Here is a 27,892-nt window from a genome sequence, read left to right on the forward strand (position 1 = left end):
TTATAACAAGAATACATATTAAAATATGAAATTCAAAATTAAATTGATGCGATTAAAAATTATCATAAACATAATAACTTAAAATGTCAAACAAATATAAACATAAAATTAAATGAACTATTATATACATATTAAAGTAGCTCGAATTTGTGTTGTTAATAACTTGTCAGTAGAAGAGATTGGAGCTTGTCCATTTGGCTGAAAACCTGTACACATTGACAAGGGAGAAGTAATTAGCTGCGGCCAATCTCATCACATGAATATGACAATAAACATTAAGCATATAATTCTATCATAGAATTGAATTAGAAGAGAAGACAAGTACCTTTTTTTTCGTAGTTTTCTTTCAATGACATTCCAAGTTAAGGCGAAGGCAAGTACCTTCCATTGTTCTTCCACCAAAGGGACGAGAGAAAAGCTTGATTCATCAACCCTTTTTGATCAAGTTCCTGCTGATATCCTGAGGTCTATCTTCACCAGGCTTTATATCATTGACATTGTTCGAGCAAAAGCTGTTTGCTCCTCTAGGAACTCACTCGGAGAAGAGATTCTTTCCAGGACGCCCTGGCTTATGCTTCCTTCAAGAGAAGAAGAAGTAGGAGGAGGATATGATGTTGATAACAATGTCTACAGTGGCTTCTTGATACCTGGGGAGAGTCGGGTTTTTGGCCTGAAAAAGATACCAAAGGAGTTCAGGGAAAGTTGCTGCATTGGATCATCAAACGGGTGGCGGGTTTTCTTGAAGCTGGAAACAACTGAGCCGTTTCTATTCCAGCCTTTCAGGCAAGAGAAAATCCGACTTCCTCCATTACATGGTCAGGTAGATATACTAAGAATTGAAGGGAAGGCGGAGCGTGATATCGAAATCGAAATCGATTTTGGTATATATAAAGATTGTCCATATAAACACCAACTACGATTATATTTTCTAAAAGCAATCGTGATGGAAGTACCTGATGGCAACAATACCGAGTTTGTTGTGATCCTGTTGCGTAACGACGGAAAGAGTATTGCATTATGAAAGTGGAGACAGGAGGTGGAATTTAGTACCTGACGCTAGGCATCCACTCTACCAAGATGTTATATGCCGTAAACATTTTCTCCTTGCATTGACTGAGGGAACACTATTGAAATATGGACATTTCAAGATGGTTTAATGAATTAAAAAAAACATTATTGTTCATCTTTTTCCTGAGAAGTCATTTGCCAAAGGAAATTCCTTCGGTCATCTTTGTACTAGCAGGTTATACATGGTCGATTCATGTCAAGATATCCTGTTTGTTATGAGGTTCATTGGTGAGTTTGTGGATTGGGAAGGGAATTTGGTTAGTGAAGAAGCTGTTTTCAATACTAACATCAAACGGCCTACAGTCTATCCATATAGGACGCGTTTATTTCTTGTTTATAAGTTGGATTTCAATGAGCAAAAATGGGTGGAGATGTTAACTTTGGGCGATCGTGCTTTGTTTTTGAGTGAAAATCAGTCTGTTTCAGTTTCAATACAATCTTTTTCTAACTGTGAAGAGAACTCAATTTATTACACTGATGAATATTGGGACAAAATAATGGACGATGCTTACTCATATGAAGGTCATGACATGGGCATATACAACTTGAAAGATGGAAGGGTTAAGCCAAGTTATGAATTCTCTTTTAGAAAGTATTCTGCCACCACCATGTTGCGTCATCCCAAATCCCAAGCCATGCCAGAGAACTCAAACAGTCCTCAGCAACTGCCTTTGTTTTCTCAGACATATTTTATGTCAACAAAAACTTTTGATAATGTCTTGTGATGGAAACACCTTCATTAATAATGAATGTAAACTCTTCAGCTTCTATTTTGCTTACTTGTTGTTTGATGTCTCTGGTAAAGCTCTAAACATACCACTCTAGACAAAGCAAGTGAGTTTTGCAAATTTACATGTAAAATTAAAATTTTTTATATTTTTCTTAGATTTCTTCTTGGCATTGCAATACAAAATCAATGGTTGCAGCCCAACAATTAAAGTTTCAATAATCAAAACATACTTTGAGACTTTGGAGGAAACCTTAAACCAAAACATTATTATCTTCGTGAGCGGCAGGATTCGAACCTGCGCGGGCTGAGCCCACATGATTTCTAGTCATGCCCGATAACCACTCCGGCACGCCCACAATGTTGATAAACCTGCCAAGAAGACTATGATGTGCTTGAACACTTGAACCGAGTTGGAAATTGATTTTCTGCTATCGGTTGGTTTTATTTTGGTTCATGTGGATGACTGGTGGTAGGCTGTTAAGCCTCTCAGTTTTAGTCTCCTTGTTATTCAGACAAGTAAGCAGGAACTATCCTTAGTTTGCACTTTTAATCTTTCAAATTGTAAATGCCTTTTATATGTTTCAAAGTTCTGTTCTTTCTTATGTTTGTCTGCTTCAAACAAGCTTATGGATAAAATGAATAACCAATATGTTGCCTTGGCAGTTTCACTTGTAATTCTTCTTCTATATTTTTACACTAAAAATCCTTTCCTTTAATGGGTATCCTTCAAAATCATTCCTTTTTTGAGTTTTTCACTGAAATTCCTACTGGGCATTTATGAATAAATGCATATTCTAATTGACTTTCAAGTTTTAAGCATGAAATTCAAACTGGGTATTCAACAAGTTTTGTCTTTCATCATTTTTTGGTTCAAAGTTTTAAGCTTTGTATAACCTTTTCTTTTGCTATTCCTCCCTCCTTTTGTTTTAGGCAGTGTATTGCAGCTTGCTGATGACCTGTTTGATGTTTTGCAGGCAGAGAGTCCTTGAATTGTACGATTTAATAGCTGAAGTGAACAATTAATAAGATGGCTTCCACACTGTTTAGAACTATTCAAATCCACCCGTTTTTGCTCTACCCAACTGCAATATGTAGGAGAAGGAACGGTGTTCTTTACTGCACAATGAAAAGTACTCAAACTCAAACAGCAACACAAGAAAAGCAACAGCCTCCCAAAGTCAAAGTCTCACAACATACCCAGAGCAAAACACCTGACAAGATTACAAGAGACTATGAGGCAATAATTGGGATAGAGACACATGTCCAGCTCTCAACTCTCACCAAGGCTTTTTGTAGTTGTCCTTACAATTATGGATCCCAACCAAATACCAGTATCTGCCCCATTTGCATGGGATTGCCTGGTGCCTTGCCGGTTTTAAATTCAAAAGTGATTGAATTCGCAGTGAAATTGGGTCTTGCACTCAATTGCAAGCTATCTCTGAACTCAAAGTTTGATAGAAAGCAGTACTTCTATCCTGACCTTCCAAAGGGTTACCAAATATCTCAGTTTGATATCCCAATTGCAACTGGTGGTTACATTGATTTGGATCTTCCTCTTGAGTTTGGTGGTGGTCATAGGAAGTTTGGTATTACCAGAGTTCACATGGAGGAGGATGCAGGGAAGCTACTTCATTCTGGAAATGGAGATTATTCTCAGGAAATTACTTCTCTAACATTAAAGTATATCTGTTCAAAAGTTTTCTGAATATAATATACAATCATATAGCATATCATTTTCTTTTCTTCTGTAAATGAAATTAGTTTCTTTGTCTAACAGCATTGCAATTACTCTTGCTGCAATAAGGTTCTAGTCATAATTTTTGTGGGTTAACTCAAGTTAATTTATGTGCTGATTCTATCATGTAGTTTGTTTATACATGTATAACGGTATTTCATTTTGTTGGCACTTTAATGGGAGATATAAAGTTGTTATGCTATCTCTTTTTCCTTTCTTTTGTCTCCTTTGCCGAATTTAGAGGGCTTAGGAGGCAATTCTATTGTGTCTTTTTCTTCTGCTAATTGACACCATTGGTTATCTTTTGCAGGTTGATCTAAATAGAGCAGGGGTGCCCTTGCTTGAGATTGTTTCTGAACCTGATATGAGAACTGGGATTGAAGCTGCTGAATATGCAGCAGAGTTACAGAGGGTGGTTCGATACTTGGGAGTGAGTAATGGAAATATGCAAGAAGGCTCACTTCGCTGTGATGTAAATGTATCAATTCGACCAGTTGGGCAATCAGAGTTTGGGACAAAGGTACATAGAGGCTTCATATACCATGCTTAAAAGATTTGGATCTAAGGTTTAGAATATGTCTTTTTAAGGGGTATGGGGTATGATTTATTGGCTTGCTGATAGAAAACTTAATAAATACAATAATCAGCATGCATGTACTTCCAAAGTAAGTAGAATGGACAATAAACTGGGTGAGTCAAAGGAATTGATGACAGTGGAGAGCTGGTTAATTTAGTGCCCTAAAATATTTATAGGTTTGCAATCCTTGGTCTTCATGGTTGTGGGAAGGCTGCATGAATTTATTTTGATTATTCAATATCCTGCAAAAATAAGCTACTGACTTTATTTTGATTAAAGCCCTGTTTAAAAGTTCAGAGGACTTTACTGGCAATTTTTGCAGGCCTGGTTCTGTCAACTGATCCCATGTTGATACCTCCATTGTCGGGTTTCAGTGGCTTGTATATTCAGGGGTCTCCCCTGCTTTTGATTTAAAATGAATCTAATTTTCAAAAAAAAAAAAATTCAGAGAACTTCACAGTGAAACTGTTAAGAACAAACAACAACAGCAAGTATTTGAAGTGAAAGTTGTCCCTTTTTCAGGCTCTCTGTTGTTTTAATCACATGAAAGGAAGTCTTGTTTTCTTTAAAGTTTAGAATGTAGCAAGATATATCCAATTCTGACTAGCGTTATAGGAAGCCTTGATGACACAGTCCAAATTGGTCGCAGCCAACTGCACCATTGGGGCAGAAGTGATGGGAGTGTGGCATTGCTGATTTTGCTTCCCCTCCTCCTTGCTTTCTCTAAATAAGCCAAGATCTTAATGTTAAGCCCTAGTAATTCTTTGCAATTATGCTTATTGGCAAGTTCAGAGGCATGTCATTGGTAGTACTTCTGCAGCATCTGACATGTATAATCCTGTATTATATTGGCAGGTTGAGATAAAAAATTTGAACTCATTTTCATCAATTAACCGGGCCATTGATTTCGAGATATCAAGGCAGGCGCTTCTCCATAGTCAAGGCCATGATGATCAAATTGTACAGGAAACTCGTCTATGGGAAGAAGGTGCTCAGGTTAGTGCTGCATCTTAATATCAATTTAGTGTCCATATATAAGAAATGGATGACCTGTCATTTCATTGTTACTTATGAACTCCACAAACCTTCAACATTTTATGTAGAAAACAGTTACAATGAGGAAGAAGGAAGGACTTGCTGATTATCGTTATTTCCCAGAACCAGACCTCCCCGAAGTTATTCTCACTCAGGAATATGTTGATGGCATCCGCAATTCTTTGCCAGAACTTCCAGAAATGAAGCGTCGGAGGTATGAGAAGATGGGCCTAAGCATGCAGGATGTTCTTTTCCTGGCAAATGACGTAAATGTGAGTCCTCAAAGTACTATCCTATGTTTATAATGATTAGTAATGTTTCGACCAGCATCTACCCAATCATTAGTCTGGATTCAGAAACCCAAAGAGCTAAAGGCAACATTGAAGAAATAAATTGGAAAAGTATCATTAGATTTACCTTGGATTGTGATATTAAAAGTGTGATAACTTAATGTATTAACCTATTGTAGCTTGTTGCTCGTGAAATAATTCTTATTGCTATTTTCAGAGTATGATTAAGTGCCACTCTTCCCCTGAACCAATTTAACAACATGAGCCTAGTATTCCAATTTTATGGTATACTTTTTGAGTGCATCACTTTAGGACATGAATCCCTTGGTTTCTGTAATGTTTTCCTTCATCTTTCCTGGCCCTCTTTGGACAAACAGTGTTAATTAAGCTTTGCAGGCAGTTTCCTTATGAAATTTTATTTAACATCACTGCAAGTCCTTGCATCCTTCTTAATTCCTCTATGGGATTATACTAGAATGATCTAAATTGTGCTTTCTTCTGTACTTAATTAATGTCTTAGGTGGCAGAATACTTTGATGCAACAATTTCAAGGGGTGCTGACATTAAGTTGGCTGCCAATTGGATAATGGGTGATATTGCTGCCTATATGAAAAATGAAAAGCTTTCTATTAATGAGATCAAACTTATGCCAGAAGAGCTAGTAGAGCTGATAGCTTCCATTAAAGGTGGGACTATCAGTGGAAAGATTGGAAAGGAGGTAAGCATTTGCTTCTTTAACTGATGCCACTTTCATGTACAAACATTTGTTAGTAATCCTGTCTATTTATTTTCATGGAAGAATTTTACTAGCTATTATTCTCCACTGTGTAGATGTGATTTTATAGTTTGTTTGGATATATAATTATTGTTCGTGTTTTTTTTTTTAATCCAAACTTTATAATCTTTCCAAGTGCTTTTCTCCTCCGTGTCTTTTTCCTCTACCACACACACACACACACACACACACACTCATACAGAAAAAGGAAAAAGGAAAGAAAGAGAACAGGAGAAATAAAAACCTTTTTTCTTTATCAGTTAGATAATTAGTTATAAAAGTTTTTCTCCTGCTTCTTATCCCTCCGCTAAATGCCTGATTAACTTTCTGCTGATAAAGATTTAAAATAACTTGTTAATTTTGGACATGTAGTGCTAAGTGAGCAAGAAATTACGTCGTAGATATAAGCTCTTAGAGACATATTAAGACCATAAGTTTAGCAACTGGTGAAACAGCCCAAAGTTTTGAGAGTCTGCAACTGTGTAATATGCGGGTATTATATGAGTTAGTAGAGACATTTGTCATATTTTTACAAGTTTGCTGTAGGGGATGCCTTTGGGAAGTGATACTGTCTTGTATATAAATGATTGAAAAAGAATTATTAAATTTTTTGTACAAAACTATTATTCTTTGGAAGTGTTGTAGTTCAATTATTTGTAACAATTTCTCCTACAATGTTGCAGATATTGTTTGAGCTGCTAGCCAAAGGTGGTACCGTCAAGGGACTGATAGAAGAGAAGGATCTGGTTCAGGCAAGTTAGCTACTTTTCCAATTTCCAAGCCCCTTTATTCATAGATGTATATGTCTTTTAAGATAAACTCAGCAGTGAAGTGTTAGTCCTGTAGTATTTGAGCATGGAAGGAGAAACTAGAAGTTTGAGCTTGAGTAATCTTAAATTGCTGTGCAAACTGAGGGAAACTTTTTGGTGAATGCTGTTTGTAGATAAGTGAGACTCGATTGATGACACTAGCTTCAATTCAATCCAATCTATAACTTAATTGGAAGGTGCATATCTTTGACTTCGGCCTGGGATTGAAAAGTGAAATTTGTTGTTCCTCGCACCAAATGTGCCATGTTAGTAGATATGTTGAATGGGAGTTACATAAAGTGATATATAGGGGGAGAATTGATATACACCTAAATCCAACTAACATGATTTGTAATGTGTTTGATATTTGTGACTGAAATAATTGTTTTAATTGAGAAATATGAAAGATAACATATGTTCCAAAATTTGCAGATAGTAGATCCTGTTGAGATTGGGAAAATGGTAGATAAAGTGCTGTCAGAAAACCCAAAGCAGCTAGAACAATATCGTGGTGGCAAAACTAAGCTACAGGGTTTTTTTGCCGGTCAGGTATGGGAAATGTAGCTACATTTTCTGCTATTATATGAAGTTGTTGGTACTTGTTACTCTTCGTCTGAAAATTGTGATTATATGCAGGTAATGAAAATATCAAAAGGCAAAGCAAACCCCGTCCTTTTGAACAAAATCCTTTTGGAGAAATTAAATGCCAAAAGCTGAAAAGTTTCTTGTAGGTATCAGATGGATTTTTTTTTTCAAAAAATAAATAAAAACAGTAATAATAGTAGATACAGGTGCATGCCCATGCAAACATATTCTCTTCCCCAAGAAACTTTCTTGTACTCTTCTGTTCTTGGTCTATCCTTTCTCCAGCTTGATAATGCATTGAAGTTTGGTTGATTGGTTGTGAGCTCGTGATGCTCCACCAATAAAAGGTTCAGATACCATAGCAGCCAAAGAAAGTTCTGCCTGTGAATCATATTATGTACTGAGAGGTGGGGCAGATCGAAATCTGATTCATTTTGGGAGTCATCAATTGCGAGTTCATGTAATACTTTACATGGCACCATCTTGTAGTAGATTACATGAAAATCTCCTTTCTCTTGGACTAATTCTTTTTGTAGGATAACTTGTATCATTAAAAGGAACAAATGAGATATTAAAAGACTGATGACTGCCTCTTGTAACTTTATAATGATTTATTATATCAGCAGATGGCAGGCCATGTTTGATAGTAAGATGGAGAAAGTAGGGTGTTCTTTTCGGAATTCAAGCCATTGCCCTAGTTTTGGGCTTTTATCTTTTTTGCCTTTTTCTTATTTGCAAAATGGCGTCGTTTGGACCGCCATGGCGTTTTTCAGCAATAACCAAGTTATTGCTTGGACGCTCCTATTTTTAATGACCCATATTTTGGTGTTCGTTTTGTAGATTGCTTTTGTCGACTTGTCTATGAGGTTAGACAATCCAATGTAAATCTCCAAATATATATAAATATATATGTATATGTATATGTATATATGTATATGTATATATATATATATATATGTATGTACATATGTATATATCTCTATCCAGTTAAATGACAGAAGAAAACTTCGGCCTAGCAAAAGTTTCCTGGACCCAGTTTCTACCGGCCGAAATAAACTTGGGACTATAGCAGATATTTCTTTCGTCTGATTTTTGTAAATCTTATTTAAATTGTAAATTTTAATATAAATTAATTGAATCAAGATTTCATCCCACCCTTTAAAGGTTTCTTAAAATACAAGTTTCATTAGTTTCAAAATTTAATAATAATTTTGCTCTTACCAAGTAATAGAAGAGTTTGAAGTAACATTGCTTATATATTTTACAACCCCTTACTTACTGATATTATTTCAATTTAAAAATTTAGCACTTTCTTTCAAAGTTTTCTCATAATGGTATTCCGAGCTAAGAGAATGACAAGTAGGGTCGATAGTTCATCCACCAAAAGGAGGAAAAGTCCTGATGATTTAAGTGTTTTTGATCTTTCCTCTTGGAACTTACTTGGAGAAGAGTTCGTTTCCAAGACGCCCTGGCTTATGCTTCCTTCAAAAGAAGTAGAAAGAGGAGATGGTACTGAAGCTACTCTGAGGGCATACAGTGGCTTCTTGAAACTTGGGGAGAGCGAGGTTTGTAGCATGAAAAAGATACCAAAGGAGTTGAGGGAAAGTTGCTGCATTGGATCATCAAACGGGTGGCCGATTTTCTTGGAGGAAAAAGCTGTGCCGTTTCTCTTCCACCCCTTCAGGCAAGTGAAAATAGCACTTCCTTCATTATATGGTCTGCTAGGTTTACTGAGAATGGAAAGAACCGCGGAGGGTGACTTTGAAGTCGAACGTTTTAACTATCCTAAGGCTCGCTATGGAAAGCAAGAACTACGATATTATTTCATACGGAAAGCAATCCTGACAGGAGAACCAGATTGCAACAATAAAAAGTATAGTATGATCTTGCTGTTCAAAGATGGAAAGATTGCATATCATGAGAGTGGAGGTAGTTGTTGGACTGAAGTTCTTGACACCAGGCATGCACCGTACCAAGATATTATATGCCACGAAAATCATCTCTTTGCATTGAGTGAGGGAAATAATATTGAAATATGGAATTGCGAAGACGATTTTATGTAAAAAAGAATACATATCGTTCCAATTTTTCCTGAGAAGTCATTGACCAAAGCAAATTCCTTTGGAGATCTTTGTACTATCAAAGATGGAATTACCAAGCCAGTTTATGACTACTCTTCAGAGCAGATATGCCAGCAAGAATCAGAGATGGAACTTTCCGACCACGTTTTACGTACTTTTCAGATCAGATTCTGCCACCACCTTGCAGGATCATCCCCAACCCCAAGCCATGCTAGGGAAGCCTTACAGTCTGCAACAACTGCCTTTATTCTCGACGACAACTTTCTTAGATTATTATGCATTGTTTATGTTAAGAAAAACTTTTGGTGATGTATGTGAAAGATAAGTTGTTGTAATGGAAAACAATTTCTATTCTGCTTATTTTATTTCCTCTACTTTTCTCCTTGTTTGATGTCTCTGGCAAAACTTTCTTATTTGAATGATAATTCTTTAAAAAAATATTATATAGCAGTCCAAATAGTTTGTTTTGTTTAATTTGGGTTTGCAAAATCTTCAAATAATGTATGGATTAGGAAACTGGTAAAAGTTTACTTTTATTGAAATATTTTTTATTATAATTATTAGTAAGATTTATTTAATTTATAAATAAAAAATTTAATTATATTGAATAGTTTCATTAAAAAATATTTTTTTAATTTTAATAGTATTTAATAAATTAAATATTAATATTTTAAATTAAAATTTTTTTAAAGTTAAATAGCAATATATTTTTAATTTTTTTAATATTTTAATTTAAATATTAATATTTTAATTTAAATATTAATATTTATTAAATCCATATTTTAGGAAATATCAGTCTTGAAAATATTTTTTGAAAAATATTTTACGTCAAAATAAACAAACTCTAAATTATAAATCTTAATATAAATTAATTGAATGAAAATTTCGCTTCACCCTTTAAAGGTTTCTTAAAATACAAGTTTCATTAGTTTCAGAGTTTAACAATAATTCTACTCCTACCAAGTAATCCTATTTGTAAAAGAATTTAAGTAACTTTGCTTATATATTTGGTAATCTCTTATTTACTGATAGTATTCCAACTTCAGAATTTAGCACTTTCTTTCATAGTTTTTTCATAATAGTGTTCCGAGCTTAGAGAATGGCAAGTAACGTTGATTGTTCATCCACCAAAAAGAGGAGGAAAAATCCTGATGATATAAGCGTTTTTGATCTTGTTCCTGATGAAATCCTGAGGTCAATTTTCGAGAGGCTCGATTTGATTAATATTATTCGAGCGAAAGCTGTTTGCTCCTCTTGGAACTTACTTGGAGAAGAGTTTGTTTCCAAGACGCCCTGGCTTATGCTTCCTTCAAGAGAAGAAGTAGAAAGAGGAGACGGTACTGAAGCCAATCTGAGGGCATACGGTGGCTTCTTGAAACTTGGGGAGAGCGAGGTTTGCAGCATGAAAAAGATACCAAAGGAGTTGAGGGAAAGTTGCTGCATTGGATCATCAAACGGGTGGCTGATTTTCTTCGAGGAAAAAGCTGTGCCGTTTCTCTTCCACCCTTTCAGGCAAGTGAAAATAGCACTTCCTTCATTATATGGTCTGCTAGGTTTACGGAGAATGGAAAGAACCGCGGAGGGAGACTTTGAAGTCGAACGTTTTAACTATTCTAAGGTTCGCTACGGAAAGCAAGAACTACGATATTATTTCATACGGAAAGCAATCCTGGCAGGAGAACCAGATTGCAACAATAAAAAGTATAGTGTGATCTTGCTGTTCAAAGATGGAAAGATTGCGTATCATAAGAGTGGAGGTAGTTGTTGGACTGAAGTTCTTGACACCAGGCATGTACCTTACCAAGATATTATATGCCACCAAAATCATCTTTTTGCATTGAGTGGGGGGAATAATATTGAAGTATGGAATTGTGAAGGCGATTTTATGTCAAAAAGATTACATATCGTTCCAACTTTTCCTGAGAAGTCACTGTCCAAAATAAATTCCTTCGGAGATCTGTGTGCTATCTCGTTATACTTGGTCGAATCGTGTGGGGATATCCTGCTTGTTGTCAGGTTCATTGGTGAGTTTGTGGATTCGGATGGGAAACTTGTTCATGAAGGAGATGTTTTAGATTGGGTTTGTTCATATAGAACATGTTTGTTTCATGTTTATAAGTTGGATTTCAATGAGCTAAAATGGGTGGAAATGGCAACTTTGGGCGATCGAGTTTTGTTTCTGGGTGGAAATCAATCTGTTTCAGTCTCGACTCGATCTTTTCCCGACTGTGAAGGGAACTTGATTTATTACACTGATGATTACTTTCAAAGAATGGAGGAAGATTACTCGTATGGAGGTCATGACATGGGCGTATACAACTTGAAGGATGGAACTGTGAAGCCAATTTACGAGTACTCTTCAGAGCAGATTCTGCCACCACCTTGCTGGATCATCCCCAACCCCAAGCCATGCTAGGGAAGCCTTACAGTCTGCAACAACTTTCTTAGATTATTATGCATTGTTTATGCCAAGAAAAACTTTTGGTGATGTATGTGAAAGAGTAGTTCTTGTAATGAAAAACAATTTCTATTCTGCTTTATTTCCTCTGCTTTTCTTGTTGTTTGATCTCTCCGGTCAAGCTCTCTTGATAATTTCTGAAAGAAACTTTATATAGCAGTCCAAATAGTTTGTTTTGTTTAATTTGGCTTTGCAAAATCTTCAAATAATGTGTCAGTGGAAGGATTGGGAAACTGGTAAAAGTTAAGCTTCTGTTACTGATGCCACTTTAAGGTTCAAACTCTGTTAGTAATCATCTCTACCCATTTTCATGGAAGAATTTTACTAGCTATTACTAGCTACAATGGAGATTGTAAGATGGTACAGGGAAACGTAATGAGACCGCTATCCTACCTCATGATTACTTTTGTTTTGGAATTTGATAAAATCAACAGTCCTCTCCCTGTAAAGTGTAAACAGCTGTTGTTTCACTTGCAAGAGGTTCTGGCCTTTGGGGCATTGACCAAGTCTTATTATTCACTAAATTTAGCATACAACCAGAAAGAACTGAATTAATAACCCCCCAAAAAATAGCTCAAAGCCACCGATCTCTTAACTTGTCAATCACAAAATTAAAGCTAACTATTTGTTAATGGTTAACTTCCGGATAAGCTCATAACCAAAATGACAACCTCATATTGCATGCCATTCTTTTTTCCGCAATTCCAAACCTCTCTTTCTAGGTGGTGGTGGTTGTTTTTTCATCTGTTTTGTTTTGCTGCTGCTGCGGTGGCCATTGATGGTGACTCCACCGGAACGGAAAGTAATGGTGGTAGCTGACCCGACCCCCCACTCAGCGGCTGCCCTCCAATATGCTCTTTCCCATGCAATGCTAGAGCAAGACGAGCTGATTCTTTTTCATGTTGAGAACCCCAATTCATGGAAAAACACATTCTCTACTTTCCTCAGGAAACCCAGTTTTTCTTCGGCTTCCACAGCTCCTTCCGCCACTGAAGGAGCTTCAACTGACATAGATTTTCTTGACCAAATGAAACGTGCGTGTGAGATTGCTCAGCCTAATATCCCTGTACGTATAGAGAAAACCGACATGGATGGCAAGGACAAGGCTACCGTAATTCTTTCCAAGTGCAAAGCTTTAGGAATCGATCTTCTCATCATAGGGCAGCGGCGGAGTCTCTCTTCAGCAATACTTGGGTGAGTTTCACACCCTTCTCTTCTAGTCTTTTGCCATGCATATCAATGGCAAATATGAATGGTGAAAAGCAAGAGATTAATTAATGACTTTTGGGCTGGTTTCTGCCTGTCCTAAACAGATATAAGCGATCTAGCGGGTCAATGAGAGGAGCAAAACTGATAGACACAGCAGATTATTTGATTGAGAACAGCCAATGCACCTGTGTTGGAGTGCAGAAAAGGGGACAAAATGGTGGTTATGTCCTAAACACAAAGACCCATAAAAATTTTTGGCTCTTGGCATAATTGCACTTACATTTATTCACCAACCATTGCATTGGTCATCAATTTGCAATCCCTTTGATCACAAGAGCTAACTATATCTTATAAATTTGCCATATTTAGTTGATTTTTCATTCAATCCCTTCTTTTTCTTTTCTTCGCTTTAGTGATGAAATGTTCCATATGTATGCTTTTCTTCAGTTTGAATACATAGAAACTGTAAATATTTGAATTTGGAAAATGACTTGCTTTTGCAGCCATATCCAGAAAATGAGATACAGCTGAAACCAAGGTCATCTTGCTCTTGTTTTTACTTTATCAACTATCTTTGCTTCAATTATTATTCAAGACCTACATATTTCACCAGAATAATCTAATTTCAAGAGAAAGGAGGGAAATGGGTGCCAGACGCATTCCTAGACATGTTATCTATATAAACGTACTATAATAAGTGAGATCAAGAATAAAGTTGGGAATGAATGAACCTAAACAATAGTCATGTATTATAACTCGAGTCTCCAGATGTACTGTAGTTGTGTTTCTAAATGCGTATGTGCTTCTCCTTCCATATCACAGCTCCATTACTCATTCTCTTATGTTTTATGAATAGAACATTTCTTAAACTAATTTCCTTTCTCATAAAAAAGAAACAAAAACAAACCCGTGCATTGGATGGGCAATGTAGTTTCTTTAACATAAACTACATTACCTCAAAGTTCATCATGCATGGGTTGCTCTAAAGGGATTCCCACCTTGGGAACTACATTGCCAGGAAATTGGGCATGGTTAATACCTTCTTCTACAGCTCTACGAGCAACATCTGGTTTTCCAGCCATCCCAGCCCTTATGGCTGCAGTGACTGTCCTCTGCAACTTAAGTATGCCAATACGCTTTGAAACAACATATAGTACAGCACAAGAGAACAAGACAAATCCTACTATGAGTATCACCCTGAACAAACAAAACGCAGCATCAATAGTGATATCCTCAGATCATTAGTCACTACAAAAATATAAAGGAAAACCTAATTTCTTAATACCTGTCAATAACATCCTGACGCTGCATTGTGGAGAGTAGATTCCGGGTTCGCATTAACAATGAGCGATGCCCCTTGTATTCACTTTCAGCCTTCCTTAATACTCCCGTTGATTCCTCTATACATTAACACATAAAAGTCAACAAATCTAATGCACATAAAACCAGTCTTTGTCCTTCTGAACCATAACGGTCAAACCAAAACAGAATATTCATATCAGTTTGCTGAGCAGAACATCAACCCGTAATCAAACCTCATAGATAAACAGGACAGTGTCATTTGGATAGAATCATTCAGCTAAGGGCCACCTCAAGTACTGAATTTTGTAACACCACACTATTTTCAGCAAGTTTCGCTAAATAATACATTTTGGAATAGGAATAGAAAGACCTACCAAAAGTCATGAGCGTGCTTGTACTTCTTTCCACCTCCTATATGCATGTAGATGTAACGCAACGAAATCACATTGAGCAACCGACAAAGAACCATATTACAAGATTATTGATGATAAACACAAGGAAGAAACAAACCGGAAAAAACACATTACTCACCTGAACCATCAATTGTCGTGTACGGCGAAGGCTCTCTGTGATGCTTTCTGCAGCAGATGTCATTCCAGCCTTTGTCCTGAAATGGTTATGAATTATACATGAAAAACAACATAGCGAATTAAATACCAGAAAATTATTGTATTTTACCGTCAAGGAAAATTACCCAATGTACAAACAATCACATGAAAATACGGGGAGGTACATTAATATCAATGTGATCAAAAGCTAAAGAAATACTAGTAATACATACTGCAAATTGCGCCGACGAATCGTGGATTCTTCTCCACCACCCAGAAGAAGTTCTCTCTACAAAACATACATAAATATAAAATCAAATCCGTAAGTTGGTCTCTCTTGAAAAAATAATGACAAAAATGAAAAATCATAATGCAATTAACAGCACAACTATCAAACTAGGTATGAAAAACATCCATTTTCAGATGCTGTCACAACAAAAAGATGTTTAAACCAAGGGATATCAGTATCAGTGTGTAACAGATCTTAAAAAATGGTAAATTGAAGCAAAAAAAAACTCAACCTTTGTAAAAGAAATCTATTACCTCTTTCTGAGCAGTTTTCCTCATATTATCCTTTGCTTGCAAATTCGCATTCCTTAAACTCAATCTCAAACTAATCACAGAAATAACAATCAAGTCCTATCAGAACATATAAGAGCAATTAAAATACTAACAACAAACTTTGCTAAATTGCTACTAAATCCAAGTAATGAAAAACAAAATCTTAAATAAACCAATAACACTGGAATTAAAAGTTTCAATTTTGAAACAAGGACTAAAAACCCAAAAGCAAACAACCAAGAAAATTACATCTTTGCTGAAAACAAACTCAAAATTTCCATTCAAGAGAGAAAAAAAATGGGCGGTTAATTTACCTTTGGCATTGACTTTTCCAAGATTCAAGCAAAGCTTTAGCAGACTGGACCTCTTCATCAGTAGGAAGCTGTGGAGCATGAAGATCAAGATTAAACTGCAACGAATTAAGCAAAGCCAATCCATCTTGAGCCAACCCATTTAATCTGGGCAATGAATTTTTGTTTTTGGTTTCCTCCACTGTTGATTTCCCATATTCCTGAATCTCCTTTACATGCTCTTGGGTCTTTGCATAGGCTTCGTCCCACTCTCTCTTTGTCTTCTCCACTTCTTCCACTACCTTGTCCATTTTTTGTTTTGTTTTGTTTTTTTTTTAAGTTTCCGTTAAGTTTTCTCGTCTGTTTGGTTGATGGGAAAGTGAAATGGAAAATGTTGAGGAGATTTGTTTCGAGGGATTTGAGGGGTGAGAGGAAAAGAATTTTTCTTTCCTTATAAGAGAGAGAGTCGTCCAAACCGCGCAGCTCCCTTATAACGGTTTTATATATATATATATAACATTTTAGTATTAATGAATCAACAATTCAACGCAAAGCATAAACCCATGATTAAAAGAAACCTTAATCTCCGTAACGATTAAAGCTCAAAACTTAGTCTTTACTATTCTTAATCTTATTCTCGAGAAGCATCATAATGTTAAGTTTAAAACTTGATCGATAGAAGTTTTAGATTCTAATCTTTAAAATGAACATAGAAAAGTTCAACGAAATAAAAATTACATTAATTTTTTTTCTGATAATAAGAAACTTTAATCTTATAAGAATAATAAGTTGTTACAAAATCCTAGACTGAAATGCTAGGCAAAGGTGCAACACTGACTCATATACACCTCAAAATGGACTCATAGATACATGCTGATAAGTTCTAACAACAAAATTTTACCCTTTGTTACATGGGTGATTGCATGTACAACACAGCAAGTGGAGCAACTGAAATCAAAAGCAAAATTGCTGCAGCCACTGCTACATGGATTCGAAATCTGTTGTTGTCACAAATATTACATTTACATTCGATGGAAACATGAACCACGGTTCCTTTTTAACTCATTAGGCAACAGTTATGCTGCCTAATGAGAGACTGGATGTGCCAAAATTCTGATGCTTGCCATCGGCCAGATTGGTGAGTGGGAAGCCTTGACTTGAGAGTTGGTTGATCAGGAGAGTTTCTAGTTGGCGAGCGATACTCTTCCCTGGAACAATGAAATAAAGGAAGGTTGCATTTTGCATTCCTTCCTTCGAACGATGAGAACGAACTCGACCATCAAGATCATCCGTCTGCTTGCAAAGACAAATGCATGGTATAAGATCCACGTTGGAGCTACAAGTTTCTGTGTGTAACGTAAAAGGTCAAATCAATAATAAAACATCAAGTAGATCAGAGAAATACCTCTCCAATATATAGTTTCTTATCAGGTCTGAACATGACATACAAGCAAGAAGCACCTATAGTTGAAGGAGGAGGCTGTTCCCTAGCAGCAATAGCAACAGAGTTTAAGATTGGAAGTTCCAATGTGTTTCTCTGCTTATAGAGCTCCATTAGCTTCTTCTGACAAATTAAGGTAACAGCACTCTCAACTTCCTTCTGTAAGACTTCCATTCTGTTTGTTGGCTTACTCTTATGACAGAGAGATCCTGCTTGAGTCCTATTTGATAGAAGTTGGGCTCCTTCAGAACCAACCTGTGCTAGTTGTGTGTTAAATCTTCCTGAAGATACTTCTTTTGCATTGACTGATGAATAAAGTTCTTCAGCTCTTTGTATTATTGTCTCAGCAACTCCTTCCTTCTTTGCTGTTTCAAATGCAAGGCTTTCTCTGCAGATCCCATCTACCAACTTCCAAGTTGGTTTTGTTTGTCCATCAACATATTCTGTACCCATTGCTTTATATATGGTGTTTTTGGTACGAAGTGGCAAAGTAAATATTCCATGCAAGTGAGTGGATATGATACCTAGACAGCCAATTTCATCAAGAGTCTCAACGATGCTACCAGCAATGCAAGTCCCTTTCACCGTTTCTGTTCCTCGGCAAATTTCATCTACAAGCACAAGACTCCTTGAACTGGCTCCACTAATGATGGATCGGAGCTCTGACATTTCTACCTGAGAATTTACAACAAAGAAAGATGCATGTTGCAATTTCCTGATAAAAAAGAACTTTCAGGATGCTCTGATGTACTTTGCATGGTGTTGAGGGAGCAATTAAAGAGTTAAAAAATGGAAGATAACACTTCAAAATTGACAATTTTATGCTACATGCAGAAAAGCATCTTTGTTATGTGTGCTTAACCAGAAATGAATATTAGTAAGTTGAATTAAATAATTTTAAAGGAAATTAACAAATTTTGCTATAGAAAAATTGTTAATTTCTTTTTACTTGTAAGTTGAAAATGTATAATGCTAGATTTGCTTTAGTTGATGAGACTTTTTGGTAAAAACAAAGAGCTCTGAAGTTAGGGGAGAACTAGACAAAAGATTAAGAATAATCACATTTCTATTGGCCCTTTTTCGCTGACACTTAATATAGAAAATTGCAAAAAGCTCAGATTTAGGAAAGGATACAGAGAAAAAGTGCCAAGAATGTTTACTACAGGTAAGACAGAGAAACCCAGCATGAGCAAAAGGAAAAATCTATTCAACTGTCCCTCTGTTTCAGCCACACACATCAGCTAGAGTTGCATGCCAAAAATTGGTTTGCTACTACTGTAAGAGAGATTCTGTGGAGTAAAACAATAATTATTTACCATTAAAATATATATCAGGAATATAACATACCTGAAATGAACTTTTCCCATCAGCTGGGCTATCATATGATTTCATGTGAAGCATTACTGAATCAAATTGAGGAATTAAGGCTGATTCAGCAGGAACCATAAATCCACAAATTCCAAGTAATGCAGCTGCACAAATTGATCGAAGCAAACTTGATTTACCACCCCCATTTGGTCCTGTCAAAAGAAATAACGATTGCATATCAACTGTATTAAGCACAGCACAGCCTTCTGACACGTCAAACCAATATGGGGTCAAACCAACTATCTTCATTCCTCTTGTTTCATCCAATGATTCTCCACCCTGAGCTCAATACATAAAAAGGGAGAAGCTATTTATGTATAATGCCATAATATTAGCAAAAGAGATATGCTTAGTGTTGCAACTCAAAATCTTGAACTTTTTAACTTGTTGCACTAGTAGTTTGATAATTAACTTGAGTATCATCCCATATGTTGCTCTTTTTCCATTGATGCTTGTTGTCATCATTCATTGCATATAATAATGTTAGATCAACTAAGAGTAGTAGATATAATCACCCTGCCAAAATGGCACAAACTAAAGGCCAATCATAATTAACATTTTGGAGAATTACCTTTGAACTACTGAATCCTGTAAGTATAGGGAAAACCCATTTCCTTCTTCTCCCCTCACTGTAAAATATCAATTAAGTCATAATTGGAATATATTGGGCAAGAATAACACGTAGTGGGAATTTTATATAGACTGATAATTCCAAAATTTTCAGAAAAAGGAATCTGCCTTTAGAATTAATATTTTGCAGAAAAGTGTTCTAATAACTCATAATGAGAAATAAAAATAAAATAAAATGGCCAGAGCTCAGGTTTTATTTTTAAGTGCTGAGACATTGGGCTTCACAAATTTGAAGGTATAATCAAGGCAAGGAACAGAATGCAAGAGTTTCTCATATTGATATACAATATTGTTCAAACTGATATAAAGCTAACCAAGCTCCCAAAACAGCATAGAAGTGCATTAAACAATCAGAATTTCTTAATAAAGTGCAAACTGTAAACAGTTTTAGGAATTATTCCATGAATCTTCAATTCATTCACCATGCTATGAATGTATTAAGAAATCATTGAGGAAAAATAAAAAGGTCAACATAGAGACAAGACAACAAACTTTTATTTGGTTAATATGTATAACTGACCTCACATGAGCAAATAATGCCTTTGCGATAACAAGCAGCATAGAAGCAAAGACAAGGATGTTTATCTTAGTTTGTAACTCAGCAGAAAGTCCTCTTAACAATTCCAGAACCCTTGCCTTTGCCTTGCCACCAGCATCATGGTACCTGACACAAATAAAAATATTCTAGTGATCATCAATCTATTGTGAAGAACAGAAGTAAAGGGACTTAGTAAACTTCAGTAGCACACCTCGTTAAAGCGTCCTCCACCTTCATTGTGGTAAACCATTCCTCTCCAACCTTTCTACCTTTTGAATCTAAAGCAGGCTTAAGCTGCTTAATTTGTTCTTCGCCAGGAGTACCAGCCCATACAGCTGGTGCAAACCGTTTGCCCTTAAACCAAACAGCTTCATGCTCTCGAGCATATAATATTTCTCCCTTTGGGCCACCAAGAGGAGCTGAGGTCGCTTTTATTCTTGAGACAATGGGGAGAAAATCTTCAGTAACCTACAAGAATGTTAAATAACCAACAATAAAGAGCACTGCATGTGCTATAAGAAAGGAGTAGACTAACAAAGAACATTGAAAAGCCTAACACACACACATTTGCACCTAGCCAATTTCCACATAATTATAAAGGTGCACTGAAAAATCAAAATTTAGTCCAATAAAATTCCAACTCATCAGCATTTTATATGAAGTCAGTAACCAACCCATGATGTCATATCATCAACTGGAAAGAGCAAACTGTGTTGCATTCAGGGACAAAGTGAAAAACCAGCATAATTCTAGCCATAGAAGAAAATATTGTACAATAGACGTACCACTAAAGATAAGGCCTCAGCTGCGCTGTCAACTTCTGCAACTTCTTCTTCTATATGGAGCTTCTTGACTCGACCTTTCCATGAAGATTCCATGTCCTCAAAAAATTCACCAGGAATATTGGCATAAGAACTTATCTTTTGATCATTTTCACCATCCAGAAAAATCATTTGACCAATTCTCTCTGAAACCCATTCACACTCATCAACCTGGAATAAACAAGACCCAAAAAGCACATGTAGGGACATTTAATTCTAAAGAACATAATAAACGTCACTACACTTCATGTCCTATGTATAAGGGCCGCAACACTTACCAGTGTCTCAAAGTCAATCTTCAACCCAGTTGCCACCCATGCAGGATCCATCAATAATTTCAGAATTTCTTTGAGGTCCGTGCTTCTATGCATGTGCAGTATTTCATCAACAACATTTTTTATTCTACAAAACTCAATATGGTTGGCCTCCCTTAGTTCAAGTAGCTTCACAAGCTGCAGAACACAGGGTCAAATCTAAGAATCAGATACAGAAGCACAAATAAAGGAATAAAACAAAAAACATGAAAAATGCAAATAAGCAAGACAAAAGAAAAAAAAGTAAACTAATAACATATAACACTTTTATGTTAGAAAACTTATTCCTTCATTACTAACAGCCAAAAGTAATATCTTAAATGCAAAGAAAAAAAAGAAAAAAACTAATAAAGTAATTAGAATACAACCTTTGCAGATGCGACACAAGTGAACTCAGGAATTGAGCATTTGATACTGCTCATAAGTTTGCAAGTTGCTGCACGTCAAGTACAAGTTAGTACAGAATTTAAATTGTACTTTTATGTACTATGAAATTAGCACATTTAAGAGAATCACATATGTATCAAACAATCAAGTGATATGACATATAGCACAAATGCTTAGTCAAAATGATTATAAAGGTTTTAGGATTTTGCAAAGCTCATATCCAGATTCTGGTCACCTAAGTAGCATGAGTCCTTGAAAGAAGCATCTTTGGTGAAACAGTTTTTGGAAACTCCCCATTACATATCCGGTACAACTTTTAGTAAATAACATAACAGAAAAATGAAATTTACATGATGGTTTCAAGTTAGAATTAGGCCAAGAAATTTTAAAGCTGCAAGACTAGCTTATAATGGAATGACCTAGTTTAACTAATGCACATTTTCAAAATATACCGGTACCCCATAGCCAGCATTGCATCAGCATAAAAAACATATTACAAGTAATAGCTCACCTTGAATTGTAGATGCAATTTCATGAGCAGGAGGATTAAGAAGAAGATCTCTAATATACCTGAGAATCAGTGGGTAACAACATTAGGAGGCAATTATCGTTCTAAACAGGTCACATGAGAAGATCTCAATCACAACTAGATGAGTTAAATCAGACACCCATTACAAATCAACTTTTATACATAAATTACTGTAACTATTCCCAAACTTAGATCAAAATGGTTAAATTAGTCAAAAGGGGGCAAAGAAAACAAAGCAATGAAATGGAAGAGAAATAGTACAGAACAAAATTCATATCCAATGAATTAAATCACAATAATTAAGGAAAAATAAGTAATCCGAAACATGAGAAAACAGAGCCTAATGCCTCAGATGCAGTAGATCTATATTCCAGCACTTCGCATGGAAAGGGAAGAGTTACTTCCTCTCTAGTTTTGATTGCAATGAGATATGTAATGTGAGGGTTAGATGATCCATAATTAGCACCGTCCAAGAGGACTGAAGCGATAAGCAATCCCCTGAAAATGACAACATAGAGAAGAAAAAGTACCACAGAACAAATTGATCTAATTGCATAAATACGCACCATCTGAATAACTTCTTCACTAGTATATGTCAGGCAAAATAAAAGATTTCACTTACAGAGCAGGTAGCCCAGTGCAATTTGATGGCAGCAGCACCTTCAATAAACAAGGTATTCCTTCTGTTGGGATGGCACCTGGAATAACACAACCCATGGACAGAAATTGCTCAAGGACTCAGTATTAGAAAGACAATTGGATATTGGAATGACTAAAGAAGCTAAACAAACCAATCTGCGTTGCTGTTCCTAGGTGTAAAGGACGGGGTCTACTTTCTGAAGGAACAGTGACATTTCTGAAAGAAACCTCATCATCAAGCCCATAAAGCTCCTTTACCTAAAAGATGGATGAAACAAATCCATAAACTGTATAACTGCAAAAATGTGTCACGTATTAAAGTGTAGACACTGCTAAGGTCATCTGAAGTGTGAACCTTATACAACAGCTCAGTGACAGGATTGCCTTCAAACCATTCAAAATGTCTGGTAGTGCATTCTCCCCACAACAGGCCTCCTGCACCAAATTCACCCCAACGACAAGTTCCTGCAAGAGCCTCTAACACTGTGAAAATCTGACCATGTAATTTAGCATCAAAACAGACAAAATGACCACTTATCAGACTCCTCGCATAGAATTTTTTATGAAACAGGGAGTCATGAATGCTACTTCATAGCAAATTTCCTCTGTACCAGAAATTAAAAACCATAAGCAGTGCTCTTCCTGAAACATTCCTAGAACACAATAATTCATTAGGTTTATCAAAATCAACACATCATCTCAATTGAATGAATATGCGAATGACAATGAATTGGAGAATTACTTCTACATGTCACCAAGAAGAGATTAGTAGAAAAACTAGAGAACAAGAGCCTTTTATGTCTATGACAATGCTCAACTACATACACATTTTAAGCTGTATTTATACAACACCTTTAAAGACTTCAGTGCACCTTGTCCTGTGTAACATACCTTTTATATGCTTGTTTTTATTCATTTAGCAGGTCATTAACATTCCTCATTAACATATGTATATGTGTCGTGTGTGCATGCATGTGTTATATTAAATAAAAATCCCCTCCTTGAAGAGTAACATAAATAAAATGCCTCCTTTGAAGATTCTTGTGATGGAAATGTCTCTCAAGGAATCTGCAAACCTGAAGCATTGTCTCTCAACGATAAATGCAGAAACAGGTGATGGTATCTACACATTCGCAGCTTGGTTACCAATGCTTCTTCAGTAAGACCATCCTCTGAAGAATATGTCTTCATAGTCTCTAAAACCAGAGTTATGCAATATCCCCTTGCTGAACGAGATATACCTAGAGAGCCAAGGATGATTTATAAATAAGAGCCAAAGTTTACATATGTCAAATTTAAAAGCACCCATAACAAAGATGTCTGTCTTTCTCAATACACAGGTATGCAAACATTCAAGCATTTATGCATTCAAGAACAAAGAGAAAGAATGAGATTCAAGCATTCAAGCTCAATAGACATTCATAATGGATGCAACAGTAGCCATTGTGTCAGTACTTAGGTTGCATAGTTGCAATTTCATAAAAGAATAACAAAGAGAAAAGGGACGGCTGCAGTCAAGAATGACAATATACAGGCTAGAGAAATTCAGGGAAACTCAATAAAATCATAACAAGCTTGCAAGAGATCAACAAGAGATATTTTCTCAAGCACATTATCTAATAAACAAGATTTCAAATAATGGAGTAATTGTTCATACCAACAACAGGCATTGGTTCTGGAAAATCAAGATCATGATCAACCCCAACAAGTCCAAATACATAAGGACTACCCGGATGTGCATGCCTGAATACTTAAAAGCAAGTCAGAGCAAGGTATGAATGTCAAAAAACTTAAAGGAATCAGTTAAATTAAAACATATGTACTGAAAAATATATAAACTTCACCATAAAAACAATCTCAACTTTCTAAGCCCCAAATTTAATAACTTAAAACCACATAAAATAGGCACCTTTTAACTGATTATGTACACTATTGACTAAAGTTACTTGCAAAGCGATGGCCATCACATCAACACCAATGGGCACAACATAATGTAATAGCATTATGAGCTAAAAGGTGATCATTAAAATGTTATTACCCAGATATAAAACGTCCTTTACGAGAACGAGCTTGTGTTGGACCTTGAACTTCCTCCACAATGCACTACAAGAGGCATGCCACAAGAAACAAGCTATAATAAGCAGAGGATTTGTTGGCAATAGCAAAAATCTAGGCATCCAGCTTGAAACCACTGAGAACTTATTGTTGCATAGAAATAAATTAAGCTTCTATGTTACAAAAATAAGGTCATTCCCAACATGTCAATTAACTAGCCAGACTCTCTACGATTCAGACCCAAAGAATCAGTTCCCAACCAAAATTTATTTCTTATTTCAACTCCAAACTTGAATTCAGACTGAAAGGTAGAAGATGCATCAGTATCACCATACTCAATATACTCACCACTGAATAACCATTACGTGTTAGGTCATCCAAAGTTTGGCGAAGATTCTGCAGAAGAAGCATTTAATCAAAATTTTTATGAAGAACAGACTATCAAAGAGAATAAATCAAATGGTCCAGAGGAGTAATTGCATAAGATATAATTAAAACAAAGAAAAAAGTAATAACTAATACAGCATAGTTCAATGTTCATGCAAAAGCCAAGAATCGAATGCTGCTTGACAAGTTCGCACTAATTATTGTTGTTGTTGCTTTTTTTTATAACTCTCTGAAGGTATGTAAGAACATAAGAAATATTTTAACTGGCCAAGAAAACCTTATTGCATAAGATAATTTCTTCATTAAACCTCAAAAACAAGCAAAGTAAGATAGATCCAATACCACAACAGGGCAGCCAGCTCTTGGAATACTATCTGAACGCAAACCACCAAAAGGATTCAAACCAGCATATTCAACAAGAATGCAAGCATCTATTCCGAGGGCTTCATAAAAATCCCCAACCTGAAGACACATTAAAAAGAATGCTGTAGCACCCATCATGTAAGATAAAATGAAACAAGTAAGCAATTATTGTATTAGAAAGAATTCTGTAATATACCCTGCAGAGCAAAACTTCACGTGGAAACTTTGACTTGAACTGCAAAATCTCACAATTCAGTGTCCCTTCTTTCAAACTGCAATGGAATAAAAAAGAAAACAAAATCTATCAAGCCCTTCAAAGAGAAAAAGAACCAACTTTATTTTGATTCTCATGCTTTTCTAGAAAGGATTAAATTCTTGTAGAAACATGAATTGCAATGGTTTTTCAAACCAAAGTTTTCAGTCCTCAATCGTCCATGCTAACATATCTTAAATTGAAATTGTATAATGAAAAGTCTAAATATATTTAAAAGAAAGGATAGAGTGTATTAGAGTACTGCATCATAAATCTACTGTCTATGTTAAAAAACAAATTTTTCTTTTGTTACCAAGAGAAATAAAAGCACAAAGGATAAGATTTTATCCACACAGAAATATAATTACATAAACAGAAGACAAGTATCTATATATATCACCTGCCATTTTTCAGGTTAACATCCACACCAAGCAAATTGCTATACACAAGCCTCTTAACCAAATTGAGAGTGGAAGGTTTCCGACACAGCTGCAGTCTCTGCAATAAAATAATAAAAAATATAAGAGCTCAAGAAATCCAATATGTACAAATCAAATACTTTAATGAAGCAGACAAAAAAGGCACACCTCTTTCCACCAAATTATGTGAGAAAGATCCTTATCATCTAGGGCCCTATTCGGTGCCTTAAATTTCCGAGTAAATTTGGTGGTTTCTCTCAAAATCTTCTTATCTTTGAAACAATGTATCTGCCCAAACTGTCTTCCACTGTTGTCAATAAACAGATATATATAAACTAGCTTAGACATCTAGCAACAAGCTCTTAGACCAAACAAAAAACATGTGTAACATAGATAAACAAATAGCTTAAACTTCAGTAGTTAAAGGGAACGACAATGACCCTTATAATTCTTACCAATAAAATAACCCTCGACAAACAAGAAATGCATAGCAAGTAAGGAACAATCCTATTATCAGAAATGCTTCTCATTTTCCAATTCATCACAAACTTTTGAGAAATACTCGGGTCAGTATAATAACTGAGGGTAATGCTAGGTATAACATTGAATAATAATTTAGCAAGTTACAGCCAAATTAACAATTTTATAAATGTCCTAATGTTCATTACGCTAACAATGCAGAATGCATAGTTTAAAGAGGGAACAGTACTTTACCGGGCTATGAACCACAAAGATATATAAAAAAATGACATTTTTAAAGCAATTCCAGTTAAAGAAATTAACTTTATCCAACCATTTACATAAAAGTAAAAAAAAAAAAACCCTACAATTTTCAATTAATAACCCGAACAATGGAAATACAATGTTTACTCTTTTACCAAACAAGGCGTGGGCTAGATAAAAAATAATAATAATAAGAATATAAATACAGAGAAGAGGGAGGGAAAGGATTACAGTAGAAGTGACGAGGAGTTGAAGGAGGCGTATTTGTTGAGAGGGGAACGGAGGAGAAGGGCAAGAGAACGCCATCTAGGGATTGAAACGACGGCGTTCCGCGTTGCTAACCAGTACATGCTGGTTAAACAGCCTCTCAATTCTCGCCTTGTGTGGTGGGAAAATTAGAGAATTGAACCGGATAATCTTTTCAAGAAATTGCTACGGTTTTTATTTTTTTTCTTGGGGGGAGTGGGTTTGGGGTTTTTGATGGAGGAAGTTCTGCTTTTTTTTCTGCTCTCTTCAGCCCCTTTCCCGCCACAAAGAAACGGAAAAAAAAATAAAAAGAGTTATTTTTGAATGCAGCATTTCACAAATCCATAAGTATTCAGAAAATTTTAAATAAATTTTTTATTTTATAATATAGTTAATTTAATTTTTGTATTTTTTTATCAAATATATTCTTAATTTTAAACGATTTAACATTATATAGGTGTAAAATGGCAAACAAATGAGAGTTAATGTTTTGATTAAATCCATTATTAATTATATATATTTAGTTGATTAAAAATAAAAATATAAAAAATAATAAAATTTATTTAAATTTCTCTTTGACTGTCATCTTATTGATTGTCTTCTCATGTTTAATATATTTGTTTTATATAAATTCTTTTCTATTTTTAACTTTTTCAACGTAACGATGGATTTCCTGGAGAGGTCTTTGATCTGATGGGGTCCAATGTTGTCTTTTAGCTGACAGAG

General features: G+C 35.5%; 4 protein-coding genes, 1 non-coding gene and 3 pseudogenes across 11 annotated transcripts; 5 read left to right on the top strand and 3 right to left on the bottom strand.

Moving 5' to 3' along the window:
- The first annotated feature begins 349 nt into the window (after positions 1-349).
- LOC148763389 (putative F-box protein At4g22165) lies at positions 350-1,793 on the top strand (annotated as a pseudogene).
- A 279-nt stretch (positions 1,794-2,072) lies between these two features.
- Positions 2,073-2,154, bottom strand: TRNAS-AGA (transfer RNA serine (anticodon AGA)). The gene has a single exon. It is a non-coding gene; the product is annotated as a tRNA-Ser (tRNA).
- Positions 2,155-2,163: 9 nt separating this feature from the next.
- On the top strand, positions 2,164-8,254 carry GATB (GLU-ADT subunit B). Of its 4 annotated transcripts, XM_088805868.1 has the most exons (9): positions 2,330-2,469; positions 2,773-3,452; positions 3,841-4,053; positions 4,966-5,106; positions 5,214-5,417; positions 5,956-6,153; positions 6,894-6,962; positions 7,452-7,568; positions 7,656-8,254. In XM_088805868.1, the coding sequence occupies exons 2-9, from the start codon at positions 2,826-2,828 to the stop codon at positions 7,734-7,736; spliced, it is 1,650 nt and encodes a 549-aa protein (XP_088661994.1). In that variant the 5' UTR covers positions 2,330-2,469; positions 2,773-2,825; the 3' UTR covers positions 7,737-8,254. The 4 variants fall into 4 exon arrangements, with proteins under 4 accessions (XP_088661990.1, XP_088661991.1, XP_088661994.1 ...); XM_088805864.1 differs by lacking the exons at positions 2,330-2,469; positions 7,452-7,568; positions 7,656-8,254 and adding an exon at positions 2,164-2,314 and having other exon boundaries at positions 6,894-7,215; XM_088805865.1 differs by lacking the exons at positions 7,452-7,568; positions 7,656-8,254 and having other exon boundaries at positions 2,301-2,359; positions 6,894-7,215.
- Positions 8,255-8,935: 681 nt separating this feature from the next.
- On the top strand, positions 8,936-9,994 carry LOC18603328 (F-box protein KIB4-like; annotated as a pseudogene).
- Positions 9,995-10,784: 790 nt separating this feature from the next.
- On the top strand, positions 10,785-12,133 carry LOC18603329 (F-box protein SKIP23-like; annotated as a pseudogene).
- Positions 12,134-12,889: 756 nt separating this feature from the next.
- On the top strand, positions 12,890-13,800 carry LOC18603330 (Adenine nucleotide alpha hydrolases-like superfamily protein). Its single transcript, XM_007035233.3, has 2 exons — positions 12,890-13,337; positions 13,457-13,800. The coding sequence occupies exons 1-2, from the start codon at positions 12,922-12,924 to the stop codon at positions 13,620-13,622; spliced, it is 582 nt and encodes a 193-aa protein (XP_007035295.1). The 5' UTR covers positions 12,890-12,921; the 3' UTR covers positions 13,623-13,800.
- A 278-nt stretch (positions 13,801-14,078) lies between these two features.
- On the bottom strand, positions 14,079-16,536 carry ATSEC20 (Sec20 family protein). The gene is made up of 7 exons (XM_007035234.3): positions 16,078-16,536; positions 15,746-15,815; positions 15,436-15,491; positions 15,186-15,261; positions 15,029-15,065; positions 14,638-14,752; positions 14,079-14,549 (listed from the first exon to the last, which is right to left on the bottom strand). The coding sequence occupies exons 1-7, from the start codon at positions 16,362-16,364 to the stop codon at positions 14,309-14,311; spliced, it is 882 nt and encodes a 293-aa protein (XP_007035296.3). The 5' UTR covers positions 16,365-16,536; the 3' UTR covers positions 14,079-14,308.
- Positions 16,537-16,781: 245 nt separating this feature from the next.
- MSH1 (MUTL protein homolog 1) lies at positions 16,782-27,476 on the bottom strand. Of its 4 annotated transcripts, XM_007035235.3 has the most exons (23): positions 27,152-27,476; positions 26,366-26,504; positions 26,179-26,276; positions 25,722-25,797; positions 25,505-25,624; positions 25,124-25,171; positions 24,759-24,823; positions 24,378-24,463; positions 23,797-23,961; positions 23,076-23,185; positions 22,873-22,978; positions 22,704-22,779; positions 22,064-22,122; positions 21,534-21,601; positions 21,130-21,303; positions 20,816-21,022; positions 20,242-20,498; positions 20,013-20,156; positions 19,434-19,491; positions 18,842-19,141; positions 18,019-18,169; positions 17,459-17,937; positions 16,782-17,346 (listed from the first exon to the last, which is right to left on the bottom strand). In XM_007035235.3, the coding sequence occupies exons 1-23, from the start codon at positions 27,268-27,270 to the stop codon at positions 17,119-17,121; spliced, it is 3,333 nt and encodes a 1,110-aa protein (XP_007035297.3). In that variant the 5' UTR covers positions 27,271-27,476; the 3' UTR covers positions 16,782-17,118. The 4 variants fall into 4 exon arrangements, with proteins under 4 accessions (XP_007035297.3, XP_017975471.2, XP_088661573.1 ...); XM_018119982.2 differs by having other exon boundaries at positions 17,459-18,169; XM_088805447.1 differs by having other exon boundaries at positions 17,459-18,169; positions 26,366-26,494; positions 27,152-27,475.
- Positions 27,477-27,892: the final 416 nt, after the last annotated feature.

Source organism: Theobroma cacao, chromosome 4, assembly GCF_053813885.1.
Source record: "Theobroma cacao isolate CCN51 chromosome 4, ASM5381388v1, whole genome shotgun sequence".
NCBI classification, from domain to species: domain Eukaryota; kingdom Viridiplantae; phylum Streptophyta; class Magnoliopsida; order Malvales; family Malvaceae; genus Theobroma; species Theobroma cacao.

Coding starts and splice junctions, on each gene's coding strand:
- ATSEC20 (XM_007035234.3), bottom strand. CDS start 16,364: ATGGACAAGGTAGTGGAAGAAGTGGAGAAGACAAAGAGAGAGTGGGAC. Junction 15,816..16,077: donor TGGAAAAGTCAATGCCAAAG/GTAAATTAACCG, acceptor TTCTGTGATTAG/TTTGAGATTGAGTTTAAGGA. Junction 15,262..15,435: donor ATTCGTCGGCGCAATTTGCA/GTATGTATTACT, acceptor TAACCATTTCAG/GACAAAGGCTGGAATGACAT.
- MSH1 (XM_018119982.2), bottom strand. CDS start 27,270: ATGTACTGGTTAGCAACGCGGAACGCCGTCGTTTCAATCCCTAGATGG. Junction 25,172..25,504: donor GAGCTGGCTGCCCTGTTGTG/GTATTGGATCTA, acceptor CTTCTTCTGCAG/AATCTTCGCCAAACTTTGGA. Junction 18,170..18,841: donor ATGGGAAAAGTTCATTTCAG/GTATGTTATATT, acceptor GTAAATTCTCAG/GTAGAAATGTCAGAGCTCCG.
- GATB (XM_088805868.1), top strand. CDS start 2,826: ATGGCTTCCACACTGTTTAGAACTATTCAAATCCACCCGTTTTTGCTC. Junction 3,453..3,840: donor CTGGAAATGGAGATTATTCT/CAGGAAATTACT, acceptor GGTTATCTTTTG/CAGGTTGATCTAAATAGAGC. Junction 5,418..5,955: donor TCCTGGCAAATGACGTAAAT/GTGAGTCCTCAA, acceptor TTAATGTCTTAG/GTGGCAGAATACTTTGATGC.
- LOC18603330 (XM_007035233.3), top strand. CDS start 12,922: ATGGTGACTCCACCGGAACGGAAAGTAATGGTGGTAGCTGACCCGACC. Junction 13,338..13,456: donor CTCTCTTCAGCAATACTTGG/GTGAGTTTCACA, acceptor TGTCCTAAACAG/ATATAAGCGATCTAGCGGGT.